Source organism: Canis lupus, chromosome 26 (assembly GCF_011100685.1).
Source record: "Canis lupus familiaris isolate Mischka breed German Shepherd chromosome 26, alternate assembly UU_Cfam_GSD_1.0, whole genome shotgun sequence".
NCBI classification, from domain to species: domain Eukaryota; kingdom Metazoa; phylum Chordata; class Mammalia; order Carnivora; family Canidae; genus Canis; species Canis lupus.
In genome coordinates, this window is record NC_049247.1 from 16,529,453 (window position 1) to 16,552,892 (window position 23,440).

Below are 23,440 nucleotides of genomic sequence, written 5' to 3' on the forward strand. Positions count from 1 at the left end.
TGGTCTCAAATTCCCAAGGATGGACTGGGCAAGAAATCCTATGCTTCTGCACCTGAACAACTGTCTGGAAAACCAGGGAGCCACATGGTTAACCTGACAACCTCTGATTTGAACAAGCCTGCCACTGAAGCTGCTGCTTCTCCTCCTGTCTACCTCTACATCCAGAGAGGAAGTGGTCATGACGCAAGTCAGCCAGCTGATCAGATACCACCCACTAACTGCCCTCTTTCACATCAGTTTCTCTTCCAAAAGTGGAAACCTCAGTCTCCACCTGCCCCAGACCCCACTCTGTTGTGCCCCAAACTGCAGTGTCTTCCTCCATGGTCACTGACCCTTGGTCGAGGTGGGGGCTGTATGCAAGCAAACAGGGTGCCTGGCCCCATTCCACATCCTTAGTCCAAACCAAGCTGAGGTAGGAGAGAGGAGTCAAATCTCACAGACTAGGAACAATAGCTCCAGTTTCCACGTGACAGGGAAAAATCTGAGAACCCAGGCACAAAGAGTAGCCACAGCACTCTCCCCTGGTGTCCAGATCCTCTGAGGGATCTGGGGCTGTGCCACCCTTAGAGCCGTGGGCAGCTCAGCATGGAGTAGCAGACAACCAGAAGTGCCAGTGGCCTCTAGAAGTGAGAAACAGGCTCCCCAGGAATCAGAAGGTCAAGTCCAAACTGCTCTGGCCCATGAGCAAGGGCTCCCGAGTGTAGATTTCCCTGTTCCTCACCTTTCCACACCTCCTTATCTTTCTGGTGAAACAGGCATCATAAATGGCTAAGGGTTGGCCCAGATAAATCTTCCAAGATCCCTTTCAACAATAAACTCTGATTCTTCTTCCGGGATGAGGGGGAGGGGGGCTGAGGGAGGCAACAGAGAATATAGCAAAAGGCCATCAGCCCGAGCCTGAAAGCCTGTGCCCCACTCCCCGGTGAACGTCATTATGCTTTCTAAGAAATCTGAGGTGGTCCTAAGAAATGGAGAGATTGGGCACCTGGGTGGCTCAGTGGTTGGGCATCTGCCTTCAGCTCAGACCATGATCCCAGGGTCCTGAGATTGAGTCCTGCATCAGGCTCCCCATAGGGAGCCTGCTTTTCCCTCTGCCTATGTCTCCACCTCTGTCTCTGTGTCTCTCATGAAAGGATAAATAAAATCTTAAAAAAAAAAAAAAGGAAAGAAAGAAAGAGAAGAAAAGAAAAGAAAAGAAAAGAAAAAAGGAAAGAAAAGAAAGAAAAGAAAAGAAAAGGAGAAATGTCACTTGAAAGCCAGGATTACTAGCTTTCTGGGAGCAGCCCGAAAGCTAGCAATAACAGTCTACTTCCCTGCAGAGCAACCACCAGCTGCAGCAATGAAATCTAGCTTTCTCCTTTGGCCCGCTTCATCTGTGCATAGCACCTACCTGGTCTCAGCAGCTATGTGAGTTTGCCACACAATGCAGTGTGGGTTTGCAGCTCAACAACTTTGGTTCAAGTCCGAGCTCTGCCCCTTGCTAGCACTGCACCTCTCTGAGCCCGGTTCCCTCAGCTCAGAAGAGGCGTAACAATAGCCCCTCTGTCATGTGGACTGTGGAATCCCCAAGCCTCCCTCAAGCCATTTGGAGGAACAACTCAGATAATGAATAGAAAGTCTATCTGGCGAGTCACAAGCACACAGTCCGTACATATCCTTCATGCCAACCTCACCAGGTGACAGCAGATGACAGATGGGGGCTGAGTGGCTATCCCACCCATACAGCTAACATCCCTGACTGCCCCACCTGAGCAGGTGCGAGACAGCAGCCAGCACTACAAGCCATGAGCAATTGTAGAGAAGGTGCTCTGAAAGGTCAGGCGGGCAGCCCAACCCCACCACACAGCCCCCTCTAGGTCCAGTTAATACACCAGAACCCATCTCTGGTCTTTCCCAACAAGGAGATCTTGGCTGAAAAGCTGACAGGCTTCTGCAGAACCCAACCAAAACTGTGATCTCTCTCCCTGGCTTCAAAGACATCCCCAAGCTCAAAGGCATGCCAACTGGAAGCATCTGGAGTGCCCCATGCTCAGGCATGGGGAGCTCAGTGTACAAAGCCAACAGGAGGAAGGGTACTCACTGCTGGTCCTCCCGGGAATCTGGTCCAAAATCCAACCTTCCAGCCCCACAGTACCATCTGCTCCCAACACTCCAAGTTCTGAGGAGTAAGCCCGGGATGGGCCGAGGTAGTCCCTGCTGCACATGCCCATCTAAGGGCTCTAACTTCTAACTCGGCCAGAGCTCAGCCTTTGCAGCAGCACTGACACGAGCCTGCCCTGGACTTACTCTGAGGGCCCCCAAGCATCAGGCATGACAAGTACTTGCCTGCAGCCTGCACCTGGCCCGCATTCCCCCTTGTCCTGCTGACTTAGTTCACCTCCCCACCTATGGGGTTCCCCCTTCCAGGTGGAGAGAGCCAGAGAGCCCCCACAGCAAAGGAACTTAACCTTACTCCAGAGGTATGAACCTGACACCCACAGATAACCCTCCACGGGATGCACACCCACCTAAAATTATACACAGAACATCTTGCGCGCATCCCCCCACAGCATTACTCAAGGGAGATGGTTCATAATATTCATGGTCCAAAGGGGCTGGGAATCCACAAGGTGAAACCATGGTGGGAACCGAGGGCTGACAGTGGCCACTCTGCACCTGTAACTCACTGTCAGGTCCTTTGAAGACAAGTCTGACTGCCTGGGGCTGAAGCAGCTGCAGCTCCAGCTCAATCCCAGGTGACCAGAATTTCTTCCGAAATGACCCTCACTGGTCAGTGACCCAGGCAGCACACAATCTCCTCTCCAGCGAAGCTGCTGCCAGTCAGAAGGCACGAAACGTGGAAAGCCCTATTTGGGTATCCAAGGCTAGCCCTGAAAATGGATGAATTCTGCTTACATGTCCCACCTGCCCCTGCCAGTGCTTCCACTCCTCTCCCTGGGGGCCACCTCATCTTTACCAGTGGTGGCCCAAGTCACATCCATGAACAGGTACTATGCACAGGTGCCGTGCTGGGCAAGGGGGAGACAAAGGTACAGTATCTATCCCCAGGGAGAGCTCACTAGTGGGAGACCATCACAATCCGGGCTGGCGGGAGAAGGAAGGAGGGGCTTTCCAGGCAGACAGAGGAGTAGAGGTAGAAGTAAGAAAGAGCCTGCTAGACAGAGGTGGAGCTCCGAGTACAAGTCTCAGCTTGGTGGAAGAGGAGTCAAGGACCCAGGGCCTGTTAAGGAGTCTGGACTTAGAAGCGCAAGCCATCCAAGACTGTTGGCAGGGGATAGGGAAGGCAGGACCAGGCTTGTGTTTTAGATCACTCAGGCAGTGTGTGCACGAGAAGGGGGGGCTCAACTGGCGGAATGCTCTAGATATAACTAGGTAAAAGCAACGAGACCTAGTAATTGAGTGGCTATGGAGAAATAGGGAGGAACAGAGGCATCCCACATTTGTTTCCTGTGGGAGTACGGAACATCCAACAGATGAGATTGTAGGATGGGAGAAGGAGCAGCGTGAGGGCAAGAAGGAGCATGGAAGGGTCAGCAATTGAGGACAAGCAGGACACGGGGCCATGGAGCCAGGCCTGAGGGACTTTCTTTTCCCTTGGCCACATCACCTATGAATCTCTTAGGGGCCCAGAAGGTAGCTATTTGGGAAATGATCAGTAATGCCATTTAGTTTGCTCTTCCTTTGAAAACCAATAGTTCTCCCAGCAGGGCCTGGCAGGAGCTGTAAACTACAGGCAGTCTGTTCTGGGGGTCCTCAGAGTGTCTGGTAATACTAGGGGCTCCCTTTCTTGGCCAAGTCTTTTGGTGAAGCCTGTCCTGAAATCCAAATACAAAGGTATCTCCATCCCCCAACAGCCCCCGTCCGGAAGAGGGACCAGGCCAAGCGTGTTATCACAGGAACCAGGTCCTTCCTGCCACATGGACTCACCACTGGGGCCAGTGAGCCCAGGATGAAATCTCAGGCCCCAAACTCTCAGAGAAATGCCCTTCCGAACTGGCCCAGAACCCCACCCCAGCTAAGCCTAGGCAGTTTACACACACACACACACAGAGCTCAACATCTGACCAGAGGATAAAAGAAGCCCCAGAGATGGCCCTATATCAGCTGTCATACCAAGGCCACCCCAAAAGATCATTCCACTGAGGAAGCAAAGGCTGGTGACTGTCCTGGGCCTTGCAGCTCAGGCTGTCTTATTAGTTTGTAAGATCAACTAAAAGGGCACAGGATGTGAAATCACAGCCAACAAATTTAGCGCACGTGCATAAAAGCCTCCTCCCTCCTGCCCTCCACATGTGTTGTTTCTGTGCCTAGACGACCCTCTATTTTCTTTACTAGGATAAATCCTTTCATATCCCTGATACTCATCACAATTCAGTTTCCTCTTCTACAGCATGAAGATAAAGACTTTGCTTTGCCTACCTTAAAAAAAAAAAAAAAAAAAAAAGGTATGTGTAGTTTTTATGATGGGGGCCTCTTCTGTAAGAAATTCCCAAATCTTTTTACGGAATAGTATTAAAGGATGAAGGTTTGGGGCTCATATAAATGTCAACATTCCTTTTTTTTTTTTTTTTTTTTGAAGATATTTATTTATTTATGAGAGACAGAGAGAGAGAGAGAGAGGCAGAGACACAGGCAGAGGGAGAAGCAGGCTCCACGCAGGTTGCCCGATGTGGGACTCGATCCCGGGACTGCAGGATCAGGCCCTGGGCCGAAGCCAGGCACCAAACCACTGAGCCACCAGGGATCCCAAATGTCAACATTCCAATTAAAATAAACACACAATGAAGAGTCAGCTTAGGATACCATTTCTTCCAGGAAGCCCTCCCTGATCAGATTCCCTGCACAGGGTTCAAGCCCCCCCTCCTTTGAGTTCCAAAGCAGCACGCACTTCCACTACAAGAGCATGTATCCAACTGGTAAGAACCAGTCTGCCTAAGTGTCTGTGTCCCACCAGCCTGTGAGAGCTTGGTGAGGACAGGAAGTGTGTCTTTATCCATCTTCACCTCCCCACATTAAGCAGAGCCTAGAACACTTGGAGCTCCAGGGACAAGTGCTAAATGAAGGAATGACCCTGCCAAGCCCATTTGGAGCAGAGATCTACCTCACCACCTCAGTCTGTGCTGCTTCCAGGCCCTCCATGAGCACTCACTACATGCAAAGCACGGGAAGGGTGAGCAACACATGCACACAGGGCCCAGGCCCCTCTAGTCCTCTAACCCAGGACATTTCCCTCTACAGTGATCTAGTCACCACCACCTTGCCGAATAGCACCACTTCCACCCTTCAAAAAAAAAAAATTAAAAAAGGAACACTCCACAAGACTTTGTGGCCAGAGCACAGCAACCCTTTGTGGGTACTTAAGGTTTAAACTCCCTGTGTGGCCTTGTCTAGCTTCCTCTGTGGATGGGTGAGGGCGAGTCAGTGAGGTGGGCGAGGCGGGCCGGCTCCCAGGAGGCCAGCACCTGGAGGGCGTCTGCATAACCCAGGCAGAGTCGAGACCTGGGACTGGGAAGCACTTTCACTTGGTGTTGGAGGAAGAGGATGATGGGCGGGCAGTAGCAAGCGACAGGGCAAGAAAGAACAGGGAGAATGGCAGCCCTAGAGCCCAGCAGATCTCATCTTATCACACCTCTCCCTGTGGGGGTAGGGGAAGCAGGAGAGGCAGGAGAGGCAGGAGATGGAAGCTGGAGTGTGAGGATTTTCTGAACTGTGTGCCACTGGAACGTGTTAGCAACACCAGCCATGGGCTCTGCAGCCTGGAGTGGCAGAGAGCATCGATTATCATGGCAGAGCCACAGAGGAGCCGAACCACAAAAGCACACATAAGAGATACTGATGCTGAGGGAAGTTCCATGGGCAGGGAAAGCTAGCTAGAGAACGACAAAGTTTTTTGAAAAGGGAAAGGAAGTGGGGAAACACTGTTTTGCAAACATTCTTGTTAATTTCTTTTGATTTTAAAAGGCCCTTTTTGGGACACCTGGGTGGCTCAGGGGTTGGGCGCCTGCCTTTGGCCCAGGGCATGATCCTGGAGACCTGGGATTGAGTCCCACATCGGGCTCCCTGCAGGGAGACTGCTTCTCCCTCTGCCTGTGTCTCTGCTCTCTCTGTGTCTCTCATGAATAAATAAAATCTTTAAAAATAATAATAATAAAAAAATAAAAGGCCCTTTTTACCAAGGAAGAGAGTGTACTAGAAAGAGTAAATTTGCCTATCAACATAGCATGAGTTTTATAATATGTGTAGAAATAAAATTTAGGACTACAGTAACACAAAAGACAGGAAGAGAAAATGGAAATATATTGTTGCCAGTCTTACGTTATGTGTGAAATGGTATAACATGACCTGACAGCAGACTGTGATGAGTGATACGTGTAAACCATATAGCAACCACTTAAAAAGATAAACCAAAGAAGTATGGCTAAATAAGCCAATAGTACAGAGTCGATGGAATCCTAAAAAAAAATACTCCATGAATCCAAAAGAAGGCAGGAAAAGAAGATTAAAGAACAGATGGTATAGGGGCACCTGGCTGGCTCAATAGATAGAGCATCTATCTGACTCTTGATCTTGAAGTTGTGAGTTCAAGCCCCTATAGGGAAAATAATGTAAGTAAGGCACTTAGAGCAATGTCTAGCACAGGGTAAACATGGTAATGGTGGAAATTATTCCATTATGTAAGTATAAATGCACTGAGAAGATTTTACAGAAATGCACTAAAATATTGTGGTTCTGATTATTTTTTTTTAAGATTTTATTTATTTATTCACGAGAGGCACACACACTCACACACACACAGAGGCAGAGACACAAGCAGAGGGAGAAGCAGGCTCCATGCAGGGAGCCTGACGTGGGACTCGATCCCGGGTCTCCAGGATCACACCCTGGGCTGAAGGTGGTGCTAAGCCGCTGAGCCGCTGAGCCACTGGGGCTGCCCCTCTCTGATTATTTCTGTGAGTTTTCATCATTTCCTTCTTTGTGCATTTCTGCAGCTTTTTTTTTAAGTAGGCTCCCCACCCAAGGTAGGGCTCAAACTCACAACCCTGAGATCAAGGGTCACAAGCTATACCCACTGAACCAGCCAGGCACCCTTGTAGTTTTCAAATTTTCCACAATGAATATGTAGGACATTGATAATCAGTAAAAACATATTTTTTGAAGATTTATTTATTTGAGAGAGTAAGCAAGAGAACACAAGAATAGGGGGGAAGGGCAGAGCGAGAGGGAGAAACAGACACCCCCACTGAGCAGAGAAGCCCAACTTGAGGCTTGATCCCAGGACCCTGAGATCATGACCTGAGCTAAAGGCAGACACTTAACCAAAAACACAGTTAAATATTAAAAGTAACATGGGGTGCCTGGGTGGTTCAGTGAGTTAAGAGTTTGACTCTTGATTTCCACTCAGGTCATGATCTCAGAGGTCGTAAGATCAAGCCAGATGGGTTTCTGCCCTGGGTGTGGAGCCTGCTTAAGATTCTCTCTCTCCCTCTGACCACACACACCCCCGGCTCCGCTACCCACCACACACTCTCAGTCTCTCTAAAAAAAAAAAAAAAAGATTCTCTCTCCCCCTCCCTCTGCCTCTTCCCCCTCAAAAAGGTAATATGAATATGATTAGTCCTTTTATTGGGCATTTACAACAATATAGAAAAATAAACTTTAAAAGCAGTGAAGAGATGTAAACCAAAAAGAACTGAAAACAGGTATGCAAATAAAAACTTGAACATGGGGGATCCCTGGGTGGCGCAGCGGTTTGGCGCCTGCCTTTGGCCCAGGGCGCGATCCTGGAGACCCGGGATCGAGTCCCACATCAGGCTCCCGGTGCATGGAGCCTGCTTCTCCCTCTGCCTGTGTCTCTGCCTCTTTCTCTCTGTCTCTGTGACTATCATAAATAAATAAAAATTAAAAAAAAAAAAACTTGAACACGAACACAAATGGTCAGAGCAGCATAGCCAAATGCAGAAATCACCCAAATGTCTACCTATGGACAAATGAATAAACAAAATGTTGCATATATCCATACAATGTAATATTATTCAGCCACAAAAAGGAACGAAGTATTGATTCATGCTACAATGTGGATGAACCTCAAAATCAGCATGCTGAATGAAAGAAGCCAATTACTAAAGGCCACATACCCTAAGATTCCACTTATATGAAACATCCAGGAGTGCCTGGATGGCTCAGCAGTTGAGTGTCTGCCTTTGGCTCAGGGCGTGATCCAAGGGTCCAGGATCGAGTTCCACAACGGACTCCTTATGGGGAGCCCACTTTTCCTTCTGCCTATGTCTCTGCCTCTCTCTCTCTCTGTGTCTCTTGTGAATAAATAAATAAAATATTTAAAAGAAAAAAAGAATGAATGAATGAATGAATGAATGAATGAATGAATGAAGAAAGAAAGAAAGAAAGAAAGAAAGAAAGAAAGAAAGAAAGAAAGAAAGAAAGAAAGAAAGAAAGAAAAAGACAGATCCAGAACAGGCAAATCCATAGAGACAGAAAGTAGAGTAGTGCTTGCCAGAGGCTGGGGGAGGTGATAAGGGGGAAAGACTGCTGAATGGGTATGGGGACTCCTCTGCAGTTGATGAAAATTGTTCTAGGGGACCTGGGTGAATCAGTCAATTGGGCATCCAACTCTTGATCTCAGGTCTTAATCTCAGGGTCGTGAGTTCAAGCCTCCACACTGGGCATGAAGCCTACAAGAAAGAAACACAGAGAGACAGAAAGAAAGAAAGAAAAAGAGAAGGAGAAAGAAAAGAGAAAAGGGGATCCCTGGGTGGTGCAGCGGTTTGGCGCCTGCCTTTGGCCCAGGGCATGATCCTGGAGACCCGGGATAGAATCCCACATCGGGCTTCCGGTGCATGGAGCCTGCTTCTCCCTCTGCCTATGTCTCTGCCTCTCTCTCTTTCTCTCTCTGTGATTATCATAAATAAATAAAAATTAAAAAAAAAAAAAGAAAAGAGAAAAGAAAACGATAAAGAGTTCTGGAACTAGATAGAGGTAATATTTACACAAACTGTAAATGCACTAAATGCCACTGAATTAATTGTACACTTTAAAATGGTTAATTGTGAGGGCACTTGGGTGCTTCAGTCGGTTAAGTGTGACTCTCTTGATTTTGGCTCAGGTCATGATCTCAGGGTCCTGGGATTGAGCCCCTAGTTGAGTCAGGCTCCGCACTCAGCAAGGAGCTGCTTCTCCCTCTGCCTCTGCCCTGCCCCTTGTTTGTGCTCTCTCTCTCTAAATAAAAATTTTTTAATATTTAATTAAAAATAAAGTAAAATGGTTAATCACATATGAATTTCACCTTAGTTAAAAAAAAAACACAGTGAAGGGTATGTATATCATACGAGTGCTTACATAATTACAAATGTACAGAAAATGGTTGGGAAAGATAGACACCGAACTATTAACAATAGTTACTAGTTATCCCTGGTGGGAAAAGGTCAAAGGACTTTCTGTTTTGTACCTTTTTAAATTTTTTGTAATAAGCATGTATCTTTTTCTTTGACATAAAAACTTTTTACAGGGACACTTGGGTGGCTCAGTGGTTGAGCATCTGCCTTTGGCTCAGGTCGTGATGCGGATCCTGGGATCAGTCCCACATCTGGCTCCCCACAAGGAGCCTGTGTCTCCCTCTGGATACGTCTCTGCCTCTCTCTGTGTGTCTCTCATGAATAGATAAATAAAATCTTTAAAAAACTAAACAAAACAAAAACAACTTTTTACAAAAGTAAGTAACACTACAGATACAAAATGACATGAGAGGGCAGCCTGGGAGGCTCAGCAGTATAGCGCACCGCCTTCCGCCCAGGGCGTGATCCTGGAGACCCAGGATTGAGTCCCACGTCGGGCTCCCTGCATGGAGCCTGCTTCTCCCTCTGCCTGTGTCTCTGTCTCTCTCTCCTCTGTGTCTTTCATGAATAAATAAATAAAATCTTTAAAAAAAAATGACATGAGAAAGGTCCCTTGAGGACGCCTGGGTGGCTCAGCAGGTGGGTGCCTTTGGCTCGGGGCGTGATCCTGGAGTCCTGGAATCGAGTCCCACGTCGGGCTCCCTGCATGGAGCCTGCTTCTCCCTCTGCCTGTGTCTCTGCCTCTCTCTCTCTCTCTGTGTCTCTCATGAATAAATAAATAAAATTTAAAAAAGAGAGAGAGAGAAAGGTCCCTTGAGAAAAGCAAGCTTGAGGCTACACTGTGGCAGGTGTGTAGTAATGAAGAAAACCAGGACCCCCACATATCTCCCAAAAAGGGGAAGAATGAGAAAAAAAGCACAGTTCTGCTCTCCTACTAAGTGTTGTGGGCAAGTACTTTCTCCTCAGTGGCCTCAGTTTGTCCATCTATAACACACATGGATTGAATCTTGTAAGTGATTTTCAAATGTTTTCACACTGTTATTTTCAATGTCTTAAAAAGCCACAAAACTCCTTATGTAATTGCATTCTTGGATAAAAGTCCAATACATAAACTGCTAAAAAAAAGTGAGTCACCCTGGTTGAGGAAGATGATGGGCTGGAGACCCCCACACACACGTGTACCCAGAGTGGATTATCCTAAGACTTCTTCCAGCTCTGGAAGCGTAGGGAGGCATCTAAGGAAGATTGGATGGGTCCAGGACCACAGAAAGAGGAGTGTTGACTCATCACACCCAACAGAACATTCAGAGGACAAATCTCACAGGCAGAAGAAGCAAGGGAGAAGAGGAAGGGCAGAGGAGAGATGACATCCAAGCCAGAGATGCCAAAAGGAGCTACTACCAGCAACACCATCAACAGCCAGTGACCAGCAAACCAAAGGTTCCCAGGGACAGATGGACTGTGACACCCTGGCCCGCATGCCGCTGAACAAGGTCAGGCAGAGAACAGCTGTCTCCAGGTCAGTGTTCCTGCTGCTCTCGGGGTGCAAACAGGATGTTTGGAAGCAGATGACCACAAGTGACCACAGGAAGCTGTGACAACCACCTCCAGGTGACATTTCTCTTCTTTCCCCAGCTTGTTTCCGGCATGACTGCCTCAGGCCAGCAAAAAGACATCAAGTGCTAACTTCCGATGAGGGAGAAGGGGCAGAAATTCTTGGAAAGTTCAGGATACAGGAGAAAAGGCATCTGAGATGGTGAAGGGGAGAGGAAAAGAGGCCACTCCACTATCCCCCCAGGGTACAGCTAGGCTGACTCTACTAAGAAAGGGGGAGGAAGTCACACATCCACTCACAAGCCAAGACAGGCAACACATGACCAAGCAAGAACTTTTCCAAGACAGGCACCACGTGACCAAGCAAGTCCAGGAGGGTAACCACTTCTGGTCTCTCTCCTTTAAGCCCACCCTAGAAGAACCAGCCCAACTTGGCTGTCCTGGACTTCAGCAGTGATGAGAAACCACCCCAGTGGGTCAGCCAGGCCAGGAATCCAGGGGCGGGGGATGGCAAGTCCAGAGGAAACCAAGTGCAGGCTGTGGGACACTCCCATTTCCACCTAAGGAAGAGGAATGTTCCTGGAAACAGAGAGCGAGAAAAAGCCTGGCCAAGACTCTCTGAGCCATTTCTACCTTCCCATAGGCCCCAGGGCTGACCTAACAGATCAACTACCCCTAAAAGGCACAGAGGCAAGCAGGGCAGCCTAGCCACTGGGACAGCTTCTTGCTTTAGCTGGACTCATTCACTGACAAAGACCTCAGCTTATGGTCCAAAAACCAAACTCTCCCTTTCTTTACTGATACTTGGAGCCTCATTGGCCCAGACCCATCCTATGAGGCTTTAGAGATGTCACAGAGCATCCTTCACAGCCTTCCTTGACAGAGGAAGGCCTGTGGATTCTGGGACAAGCCCAGTGCTGAACTGGAAGTGGATCCTAGGGCCAGTCTCTGTGGCAGCTCTCCAATGTTAGTGTTAGATGAGCAGTTAGTATAAACCAAGCCACGGAACGACCTCCTTCCCCAGCCACTTCCTCTCCAAAGCCACCAAAGAGGCTCTGGGGAAATGCAATGTCTTATAACCAAAACCAAACCTAATACCACCAGCACTAGGGGACAACTATCTTATCTGTAGAGCTGTGCCCCCAAGCTCTCTACCCCACAGGGCCATAAGAGTCCCAAATCACATCCTCCCAGGAGATAACCCAGGTCAGATTCAGCTGAATGCTCAACCAGGCTCATATGCACTACATGTTTGCCACCTATCCTCTTTACCCACTACTATTCAACACTGTAAAAAAGTAACAAAATTTTAAAATTAAAAATAAATAAATGTTTTCCACCAAGACCACAGGCAGCTGACTAGCAAAGTGAAGAGGTGACAGAGAAAACCAAGACCCCAAAGCAACGGCTAGAGTTTTACAAGGAGGAGGTGCCTGGGTGGCTCATTTGGTAGAGCATCTCCCTTCAGTTCAGATAGGTCCTGAGATCGAGCCCCTACATCTGGATCCCTGCTCAGTGGGGAATCTGCTTCTCCCTCTGCCACTCCTCCTGCTTGTGCTCCTCTGTGTGTTCTCTCTCTCAAATAAATAAAATATCTAAAAAAGAAAAGAAGCCCAATTTACATTAGATCTGTGAAGTTATATTGAAGTGGGAAGGTCAAGAGGTTGGGTGGTTGGAACCAGAAAAGAGCCTTCTCAAGGACCAGCTGCACAGATATAAAAGGAGGAAGGGGAGGGGAGACAGGTAAGGAGGCAATTTCCTGCAACTTGGACAAAGATCCAGACTCTAGGCAAAGCTAAGTGCTTGGAGTGGTCAGAAGTGATATCTAATGCAGAAAATGAAGCTTAAGAAAGTCCCTAGATGGGGGCAGCCTGGGTGGCTCAGCAGTTTAGTGCCACCTTCAGTCCAGGGCATGATCCTGGGGACCCGGGATTGAGTCCTGCATCGGGCTCCCTGCATGAAGCCTGCTTCTCCCTCTGCCCGTGTCTCTGCCTCTCTGTGTGTGTCTCTCATGAATAAATAAATAAAATCTTTAAAAAAAAAAAAAAAAAGAAAGCCCCTAGATGGGATGCCGGGCTGGCTCAGCCAGTGGAGTATGCAACTCTTGGGTCTCAGGGTTGAGTTCGAGCTCCATGTTGGGTGTTGAGATTACTTTTTTATAAGTAAATTAATTAAATCTTTTAAAAATCTTAACAAAAAAAGAAAAAAGAAACCCCCTAGATTTAGCACATGTGTATATGCCATAAACATGAGGCAGAAAGAGAGCATTCTTAGAACTTCCCCTGGCAGGGTCAGGCAGGAATATGTACAAAGGAGCTCAGCCTACTGTAGGCAACAGAAGAGGACCGACAAGAGGGCTGGAGCTGTAGAGGCCAACCCAGTGGTGCCTTGGAAGACGGGCATCCAGTGCAGCCAACTGATTCTTCAAAAGAGACAACATATGGATTTTTATGTGTAACTCCTAATGTTTTAAATGTTGGCAACCATAGTTGACAGTTGAACAACATGTGGGTTAAGGACACTGACTCCCTGAGAAGCTGAAAATTCACACAGAACTTTTTTTTTTTTAATAACATCAAAACTTTAATAAGCAGCTTATGTCAGTCAATAATGAAAATCCACATATAACTTTTGAGTCCCCCATATTTTAACTGCTAATAGCTTACTAGTGACCAGAAGCCTTACTAATAATACAAAGAAAACATACTTTGTATGTATATCTTATGTACATATTTTGTATGTTACATACTGTATGCTTACAATACAGTAAGCTATAGAAAAGCAAATGTTAAGGAAATCATAAGGAAGAGAAAATGCATTGACAGAACCATACTGTATTTACTTTTTTAAAAAACCATGTATAGGAATGCCTGGGTGGCTCGGCAGTTGAGCATCTGCCTTTGTCTCAGGGCGTGATCCCAGAGTTCCGAGATTGAGTCCATCAGACTTCCTGCATGGAGCCTGTGTCTCTGTCTCTCTCTCTGTGTGTCTCTCATGAAAAAATAATAAAAAAATAAAACAAAACCTTTTTAAAAAACCACGTATAAATAGACTCACACAGTTTAAAACCATGTTGTTTAAGAATCAAACTGTAAGGACGCCTGGGTGGCTCAGTGGTTGAGCGTCTGCCTTTGGCTCAGGGTATGATCCCGGGGTCCTGGGATCGAGTCCCACATCGGGCTTCCTGCATGGAGCCTGCTTCTCCCTCTGCCTGTGTCTCTGCCTCTCTCTGTGTCTTTCATGAATAAATAAATAAAATCTGTTAAAAAAAAAAAAAAAGAAACTGTAATTTGGAATATTTTTAAATACTAGGAAGGCCAAGTAACACAGGTCTTCAGGTCAAATACAACCTATGGTTCCAGTACGAAGAACCAAAAAGAGAATGAGTTTGGTGCCAGAAGACCTAAGGTCACACACTCAGGTCAAGCTCTTGCATCAGGATCTGGGTGACACTGGGTGTGTCCCTAAGTCCCTTGAGCTGCAGTTTAGCTTCCTCATCTTCAAAATGCGGAAAACTAGGGATGCCTGGGTGGCTCAGCAGTTGGGCAGCTGCTTTCGGCTCCAGTTGTGATCCCCGGATCTGGGATTGAGTCCCACATAGGGCTCCTGTGAGGAGCCTGCTTTTCCCTCTGCCTATGTCTCGGCCTCTCTCTCTGTGTCTCTGATGAATAAATAAATAAATCTTTTTAAAAAAGGGGTGGGGTGGGGAACAAGCATCCACCTCAAAGGACTGCAGTCAGAGTCACATCAACAGTGATGAGGCACACAAAAAATGTTGCCTAAATCTCAAAGTGTTGAGCAAAGGCCTGTGATGTCACATAGGCCAAGAGAAGAAAAGGGGACAATAACAAAGAGAGCAGACAATGCCTGAGGCCATGAAGAGACAGTGAGGAGGAAATGAGCTGAGTCTTTGCTGGTGCGCAGGCTGGCCGGAAGAATCTGGACAATAGAATCCACGTCAGGGGTGGAAATATAAATTTAGGGAGTCGCCAGCACGTAAGTAAAAAAAAGAGGTCACGCAAGTAGATAAACTGACCTAGGTACCTAGGAGCAAAACAGGGAGCCAGCAAAAGCCTCTGGAATAACACAGAGGTAGACCCCCATGAAGGGATTAGAGAAGGAAGTGGGGGGATCCCTGGGTGGCGCAGCGGTTTGGCGCCTGCCTTTGGCCCAGGGCGCGATCCTGGAGACCCAGGATCGAATCCCACATCAGGCTCCCGGTGCATGGAGCCTGCTTCTCCCTCTGCCTATGTCTCTGCCTCTCTCTCTCTCTCTGTGACCATCATAAATAAATAAAAATTAAAAAAAAAAAAAAAAAGAGAAGGAAGTGGGGAAGGAAGTAGGGGGGAGTGTGTCTGTAGAAAAGAGATCTCAAGGGAGAGAGGGGGAAATAAGGCCACTAAAGAGTAGGATGCATTCTTAGCAAAAGAGAAAATGTGAAAGAATGGCCCAGGCTGTGCTAAAAACAAAAAAAAGGAGCAAAGTAAAGACATGATGAAGAAGTTAGAAGAGGTAGATGGGTAAAGAGAGAGAACCAGAAGAAAAAGGGACCTACGGATGGCCACATCAGGTCTACACTGATGGGATATAAGGGGAAGAGGGCTACTGAGGCTTATAAAAGGTGGTGAGGTGGAGAGACATGTGGGGTGAATGAACAGACAGCCATGGAGGGTCTATCTATTGTGTGCCAGTCCCACACCCCTCATCTCCTGCAGACTCCCAACACTGCAAGAGGCAGGCTGTAGGCCCATTTTCAACAAGATTTTTCTGTTGTCGAGAGTGGGGCCCAGGTCTCCATGGCTTATTCAAAAGGATACACAGAATGTTGTCCAGAGGTGTCTCAAGCAGCATGAGGATCCATGAGCTAAACTGAAAAGGGCTCCCCAGAGGCTTCCACCCACCTTCATGCTTATCCAGGGCTCTACTATTCAAAACAGCTGGAAATGTGCACCCTGCTCTCCCCAACAAGAAAACAGAACAGAACATGGCTGTCTCTGCCAAGTGAGTTCTGAATAAGCTGCATTCCATTTCATTAAAACAATTACCTGAGTCCCAGCCAAGAATTACATACGGCTTCCTCACGGCACCGCCCCTCCCCCCCATAAAACACACATCGTGCTGTGTTTCAAACAGGCAGAGAAGGCCATGACACACCACTCTGAGACCTCACTAGGAAGATCCCTCCTTCATCCCTACCAAGTGGCCAGCCTCTGCATCCTTGCATGCTGACAGACAGGCGTGAGTCTCAAAGAAGACCCTCGAGTGAAGTGCTCCCCTTACAAGAGCCTGCTGGCTTCCCAAAAGGTTTCTAGTAGGCATCAGGCCCTCAAAGCCAAGGGGCCACTGGCTATTTCTCCCAAACAGATGGGAGGCCAAGGTGGCCCATCTTTGAGTTAGACAAGAGGGACCTGGGAGTGGGGATTCCAGGACTGGGGATTCCAGGACTGGGAGCCTAAATTTGGAGGATTGAATGGCCAGATCTGAGCTGCATGGAAGAGCCCAGGGCCACTCTGGCCCACACTGCCCACAGGCTAGTGGTGTTCTTTGGGCCACAGATAAGAGGTTCATGATGTGAAGCAAATGGCATTTCACCCCCTCCCCCAGGCTCCAGCTGCCCAGAGGCTATTCTTTTGTAAAGCCTCGCTCTGCATCCCACCCAAGCAACCCTCTCCAAACTCTGACTGGAGCCCAATATCTCCCTTGTCCTGACCCTGGTCTGATTAATGTCACCACACCCAAAATAACCCCAGAGGCTGCCTCCACACTATGGAAGTTCACTGTCTCTGGCTGGCCCCATGCTTTTTACTGCATGGGTCATTGTGGCTGTGTGCCCCCACCAGAGCTGAGGGTTACCAGTCTTGATCATCCCGGGCCTGCCTGGCTCCTGTCTGCCCACCCAGCCTTTGCACCACTGGCACAGTATCACAGGAGGCCGAGACACTATGTACACTCCTGGCTGAATAACCCTGAGCCCACTATGGAATAAGCAATGTTTTCTTAACTTTTTCCCAACTTTTGATCATGACAGTGTCTAAACATACAGAGAGAGAGAAGTTGGAAGACCATTTCAATGAGCACCCATATACTCTCTATCTAGATTCAGTCATTAACAGTTTGCCATTTTATAAAAACACATGCACGCATGCTTGCAGGCTGTGTGTATACACACACACACATATATATATGTATGTATGTATATACACACACACACGTATATATACCCCTCCTTTCTACTGTATCATTTAAAACTCAGTTGCAGGGACACCTGGGTGGCTCAGTGGTTGAGCATCTGCTTTCAGCTCAGGTCATGATCCCAGGGTCCTGGGATCAGGCCCATATCAGGCTCCCCATAGGGAGCCTGCTTCTCCCTCTGCCTATGTCTCTACCTCTCTCTGTGTCTCTCATGAATAAATAAAATCTTTAAAAAAAAAATGGGGGGCAGCCCAGGTGGCTCATTGGTTTAGCACTGCCTTCAGCCCAGGGCCTGATCCTGGAGACCCAGGACCGAGTACCAAGTCAGGCTCCCTGCGTGGAGCCTGTGTCTCTGCCTCTCTCTCTCTCTCTATGTCTCTCATGAATAAATAAATAAAATCTTTAAAAAATTAAAATTAAAAAAAATTTTTTAAATGGGGATGCCTGGCTGGCTCTGGTTTAGTGCCTGCCTTTGGCCTAGGGCATCATCCTGGAATCCCAGGATCAAGCCCCATATCGTGCTCCCTGCATGGAGTTTGCTTCTTCCTCTGCCTATGTCTCTGCCTCTCTCTCTCTCTGTGTGTGTCTCTCATGAATAAATAAATAAAATCTTAAAAAAGAAAAAAAAATGAGTTGGGACGCCTGGGTGGCTCAGCGGTTGAGCATGATCCCAGTTTGGGGATTGAATCCCACATCGGGCTCCCTGTGAGGAGCCTGCTTCTTCCTCTGCCTGTGTCTCTGCCTCTCTCTGTGTCTCTCATGAATAAATAAATAAAATCTTAAAAAAAAAAAACGAGTTGCAGACATCATGACACTTCACTCCTAAATACTTTTAACATGCACCTAACAATGACAATATCCACCCATAAAACCACAATACCACAATCACACAAGAAATAAGCATTAAAAAGCCGTTTTTAAGGGAAAACTTGGCCACCAGGGGCTCTGCTGGGCCCGGCCAACCACACGTTCTGCCTGCCACTGGCCCAGCATCCAAGGCCTCCCTGGAGAGGCCAGCCCTGAGTCCCACTGGTTAGGCAATCAAGTCTTTAGCTGGAAGACTTAACAGGACGTGAATGCACACTTCAGGCCAGATGTGAGACTCCTAACAGGACCCCAACTGAAAAGGCAAAGTGGGGCTGGGGAGGCTATGGGCCTATCCCGGGTAAGGAGATAATTCCTGGACACCTATTTTAATCAGGTGATTTGTCAAGGTTTCTGGGAAAACTCAGCCCCCTAACTGTCTGTCTCCCTCTCTCCCTCCCAGAAGACACCCTCAATTCTCCACCTTAAACATTTTCATCGACTTCCTCCTCTGGAAATGGGCTGGCTCCAACTGACAGCAATGTACAAACACCTGAATGAAGACAGGAGCATGTCTGTATGGGCCAGGGGCACAGAGGGCTTTATTCCAACCAGGAGTAGAAGAGGGACCTCAAAGGACAACCCTCTGTCCTGAGGAGAACAGGTGACTGGGGATGGGAGGGCACTGAGAGGGAGACTCTGCCACAAGTGCCTAGCAGCCCATCCCAAGAAAGAACAAATGAGTAAAAGATAGGGAAGAAGCCCAAAAGCAGGAAGAAGATGGATGTGGGAGACCGAACAGAGAATGGGGGCTGTGCGGAGAGGGCAGGAAAGATTTTTAGCATATGGAAAACCACCAAACCAATAGGCAAGCAAGATCCGATCCAGTTTCACGAACAGAGGTGTAAACACGGTTACAAGCCTGACTCTGCATTTAAACCCCAGCCCTGCCAGTCACTAGTTAACAGAATCTGGGCAAGGGAGCTAACCCTCTCTGTACCTCAGTTTTATCATTTGTAAAATGGATAGCAGTAATAATAATTGAACCCATGACTCCTACAGCCAACATGAGTCAGTGAAACAATGCATGTAAGGTGCCCAGTACAGTGCCTGTACATAGTAAGTGCTCAATAAACATTATGGGAAAGAGTTCTACAAATGTTTGTTATTGAGACCAGGCCAACCCAGGGAAGAACTGCAATGAGCGTGAAAGTTTTCAACTTTCTGGCCTTGGGCCAAGGCAGAGGCCCAGGGAAGCTTTAGAGGGCCAGCACACTCCATGCAAGAAGAGTTATATGGGGGAGCGGTGCTGCTCGGTGCCTCAGCAGTAACTCTGGCCTTCTGTGGGCCCCTCCAGCCAAGGACCCACCCAGCTTCCCAGTGCATGGCTGTCACTAGGGAAGCTGGAGGGAATACTGCGATGCTCCCTTGGAAGGTCTCCAACCCACAGCAGCAGGGCTATGGCCCCAGCAACCCAAACCTCTCTACACTGAGCTGGGGCTGCCCAGGAAGCAGACAGCTTAGCACAATGGAAAGGGCACCTGCTTAAGAATCAAATACCCCGGGGTTCAGAGCCCAGGAGTATTTGGGCTCACCAGTGTACAGCCCCGAACAAGATCAGTGCTGACGCAGAACACACCATCACTCCCCGGACTGCCTCTGCTGCAGGCCCAGCAGCTGGGTGCCCTGACCCTGGCCTAACACACAGAGCCACCACAGACAGGCAAGCCCAAAGTCCAGACTTTCCATGGAAACAGGGAGGCTCCATAGCCCGGAATGCCCCAGGCAACTCCCCTGCCCCCCTAGCACTCCCCCTAAGGACAATGAGGCACTGTTTTTCAGGGGGTCAAGACTGCTGAGAAGCTGAAAGAAGACATGTCCAGATTCTAGCAGCAACTGGGCATGGCCAACAGCTGGCTGCTCCCCCTCTAAGAGATGGGAAGGCAAAGCTATCAAGGTCTCAACTGGACCCACCCTTTTCGAGAGGCCATTTATACAGGATGGCCCCCAGGGCACAAATTTTGAAGGTAACAAGCAATTACTCAGCAGACCCATGGCTCACCCCCCAGTTAGTCACCTCACCAAGCACTTAATCTTATGATGATTTAGATGACCAGATCTGGAATTGGATCAGTCTGGGTTCCAATCCCAGCTTCCCCCCAGTGAACCTCCCAGAGCTTGTTTCTCCATCTGTAAAGTGGAGATAAAACACCTCCCAATTGGAACGGCAGTGATCAGACCCCTAAAGTGCTGAGTCCGATGCCTGTCTCTCATCAAGCACACGTGACCATTACTGGGCCGCAGCTGTGATCACAGCCCCCCAAGAGCAGGAGCAACATGAGCAAGGGGAGAGCGAGGAGTTGGGTCCGAAACCGTAATCAGAGTACATCTCAGTGTTGTGGGAACTCTGTCCAGGAAACTCTAGCCAGAACTCAACAGAGCAAACTCCAGGCCAAACCAGCATCTAAACAGTAATGGGAAAAGCCACCAGCAGCCACCCCACAGCACAAAGAGGAGAGAACACACAGGGAAGGGCAGTGTTTATGCTTTCCTGCCCAAAGAGCTATAAATTTGTAACTTATTAAACAGCACATGGTGAGTCTGTCACTAGCAGCTATAAGGAGGGAGGAGTTCCCCAATTTTTAAGACCAAAAAAAACTAAAGTCGCAACAGAGACTGCCCCCTCCAGCCTTGCCATAAGACAGACCATAAACTCTGTTTCAGGGACCAGGAGGCTCACAGCTGAGAGCACTCTCAGGAGAAAAATAAAAACAAGAGGCCTGGCCTTTGTGTCCACCCTAACTAAGGAAAACAGCTGACAGGCAGTGTGTTGAGCAGCCATCCAGACAGCTGATGGGGCCTGAGCACAGAGGCAAATTCCTCTCCCCTTCCTGATCGCCCCACTGCTCCCACCCTGGGGCTGCAGTGCAGCCAGGCATGGCTGGCCTCCTGGGAGCTTAGGCCAAGGAAGTCAGGCAGCCCTGACAACTGGGGAGTCTGTGGTGGAAGGCAGCAGAAATTACAGGTGGCAGCCGTCACCCCTGCGACCCCTCCTTCACCCCCTCCTCAGGAAGAAAGGCCTCTTGATACACAAGAGCTGCAGATCTAGGAGCTAAGGACTTGGTTTAGTCATGTTTTTTTCATTCTGTGGTGGTGCAGCCTTGGGCAAGTCTGTCTCTGTTAGTCTATTTTCTCCAGTTGTAAAAGGCAGGTACTAATGACAGCAGTGGCCCTAATAAGGGGCTCTTATAAAGGGCTGCTGGAAGGGAGGACGGGACAAGTTGAGGTATGGGGAAGTACTCCATAAGCAGCAAATTTCAATTCCTGCAGTCTCCTCCTGCCAGTATACTCTTTCCTTGAGATTAACTCCGTTTCCTGGCCCTAAATGGAAGACTGTCAGAGGACAGGAATTCTGGACTCCAGCAGCAAACTCTACAAAACTTTCTCAGACCTTCAAACAGTACCGTGTGGAAGGGACCGTATAAAAGCAACAGAAACACATCAGCATTTTAGAAACTCTAACTCTGCTACCCGGTTCCTGCTGGGAAAGCCTGGAGACTTTCAGATCCTGATTCAAAAACTATGCCCCAGTCTCCTTTCAGCTTATTTTTTATGTGAAAAAAAATACCTGCCTGCAAGCTATGCCAACCTTGAGTGTGTTGGAAAAATGGGTGCCAATCCTGACCCAAAGGCAGAAGTATGCTTGGCAGCCATCACGCTCTGCAAAACAGGCAGGACTATACACCATCCCCATCACCAGGTTCTTTCAGCGACACCCTGATCTTTTTCAAAAGGAAGCTGGCGGTCCTCCTCCCTGTCCCCTTGGAAGTCCAGGGCCTACGAACAGCCAGTCTTCACTCAGTGCCCTGTGTGCCTGGGGGAGGCCAGTCAGTGCTGTCTGATGAATCTACTTCTCAGAGCCTGGGACACAGAAAGAATCAGTGGTCACACAAGCCACCCACAGTCCAGAGTGGGAAGACAAGGCTCCTACAGAGAAGAAACTACCCCCACCCCTTACCTCCCCAGCTCAGAGGCCCTCTGGCTACAGGCATGAAGGGCAGGGAGACAGAGGGAAGAGTGAATCCTCTCACTCTAGGGTTCAGGCCATTCAAGGCATTCCTAGAACCCTGGCATCAACCCCCTTGGGTTTAGTGTCAGGTTCCAGGAGATACCTTTCCCTGTCCTAACACCAATCAAGACTGGACTGAAAGGAGTAGTTTTGGAGCTCTGATAACATGAAAACAGTAAAACTCTGTTCTGGGCATCCTGTCCTCCTTACCTGTGTGGCCTCCAGCAAGGAGGCCGATGCTGGGGGGTGGGAGGAACCCTGCCAGCCGGGGCAAGTCCAGAGATGGCCATACCCTGGGGCCCGCTTCCCACCTCACTCCCCTGGCGCTGCCCCAGAATCTGGGAGTGGGGGGGGGGGGGGGATCATGTCTCCCCGGCTTACTCTTCTAGGATTAGGCTGATCTGTGATAGGAAAGGGGAGGGGCTGGTCCAGACTGGACAAGGCACCCGGCGAAATGCAGTGACCGGAGACGAAACAGGGCGCCCAGACCTGGGGTGGGGGGTGGTTAATGGGGACAGATGAGAAACTTGTCTTTGTGGGGGTGTGGTCAGCGGAGGCTCTGCTCTAACTTGCGAAATGAAAGGGGTGGGCGTGGAGGGGCTACCCCTGAAGTCGGGGCCCTTGAAGGGGTGGGCGCAGGTCCACCGGGAGTGCAGGCAGCTGCTCCCCCGAGCTGGGCGGTCGATCCGGGAGGTGGGGGCTGGGGGAGCCGGCTATGAAGGGAGGGTCCCACGGAGGGGGGGGCGGGGCGGGGCGGGCGGCAGGTCCCTAAGGTGCAAGCTGACCCCGGCGGCTGGGTCTCCGGGGTCCGGGGTCCGGGGTCCGGGGTCCGGAGGCGCGGCCGTACCCGAGGCGGGGGCTGGCGGCTGTGAGGACCGCGGCGGGGCCGGCCCGGCCCGGGACCCCCGCCCCGCGGCCCCCCGCCGCTCGCTCGCGCCCGCCAGGCCCGGGGCCGCGCGCCCCTCGCAGCCTCCTCCCTCGGCCTCCCGCTCACTCACCGAGGTCGTCCATGGCGGGGCCGCGGGCGCCGGGGGCCGGCTCGGCGTCGCGCTCTCTGCCCGTCCCGGGGCCGCTGCTCGCCGCCCCGCAACTTTTCCGCCGCGAGCCTCGGCCCGGAACGGAACGCGCCGCCGCCGCGCGCGCCCCGCCCCCGCGAGCACGCGCGCCCCGCGCCCCGCCCCCCGCCCCCCGCCCGCGGGCGCCCCCGGGAGCCGCCGGCCCCGCCCCGTGCGGACGCTGGCCCCGCCCCGCCGCCGGCCGCGAGCGCGCGCCCAGCCTGCAGTGGGCCGGGCTGGGCCGGGCGGGGCGGCGGCGCCCCCTCGCGGCCGAGCCTGCAGGCGGGAGGCTCCCAGACCTGCGGGCCCTGCGGTCAGTCTCGGCCTCAGTCACATGCTTGACTGTCTGGCTGACAGACCCATCGGCTTCGACATCTCACAGTCTGACCGGTGTCTGTCCATCCACCAGTCACCCA

At 49.8% G+C, this 23,440-nt stretch overlaps 1 protein-coding gene across 3 annotated transcripts in view; it reads right to left on the reverse strand.

The window, feature by feature from the left end:
* Nucleotides 1-23,091, reverse strand: part of PXN (paxillin) — a 48,448-nt gene extending 25,357 nt beyond the window's left edge. For 2 of the 3 annotated variants that reach the window (XM_038575298.1, XM_038575297.1), the window contains exon 1: nt 2,081-2,225. In XM_038575298.1, the coding sequence (XP_038431226.1) occupies nt 2,081-2,210 (130 nt within the window). In that variant the 5' untranslated portion in view covers nt 2,211-2,225. Of the gene's footprint in view, nt 1-2,080; nt 2,226-22,967 lie in introns of those variants that run through there. The other variant, XM_038575296.1, reaches the window with a different exon arrangement.
* Between the last annotated feature and the right edge of the window lie 349 nt (nt 23,092-23,440).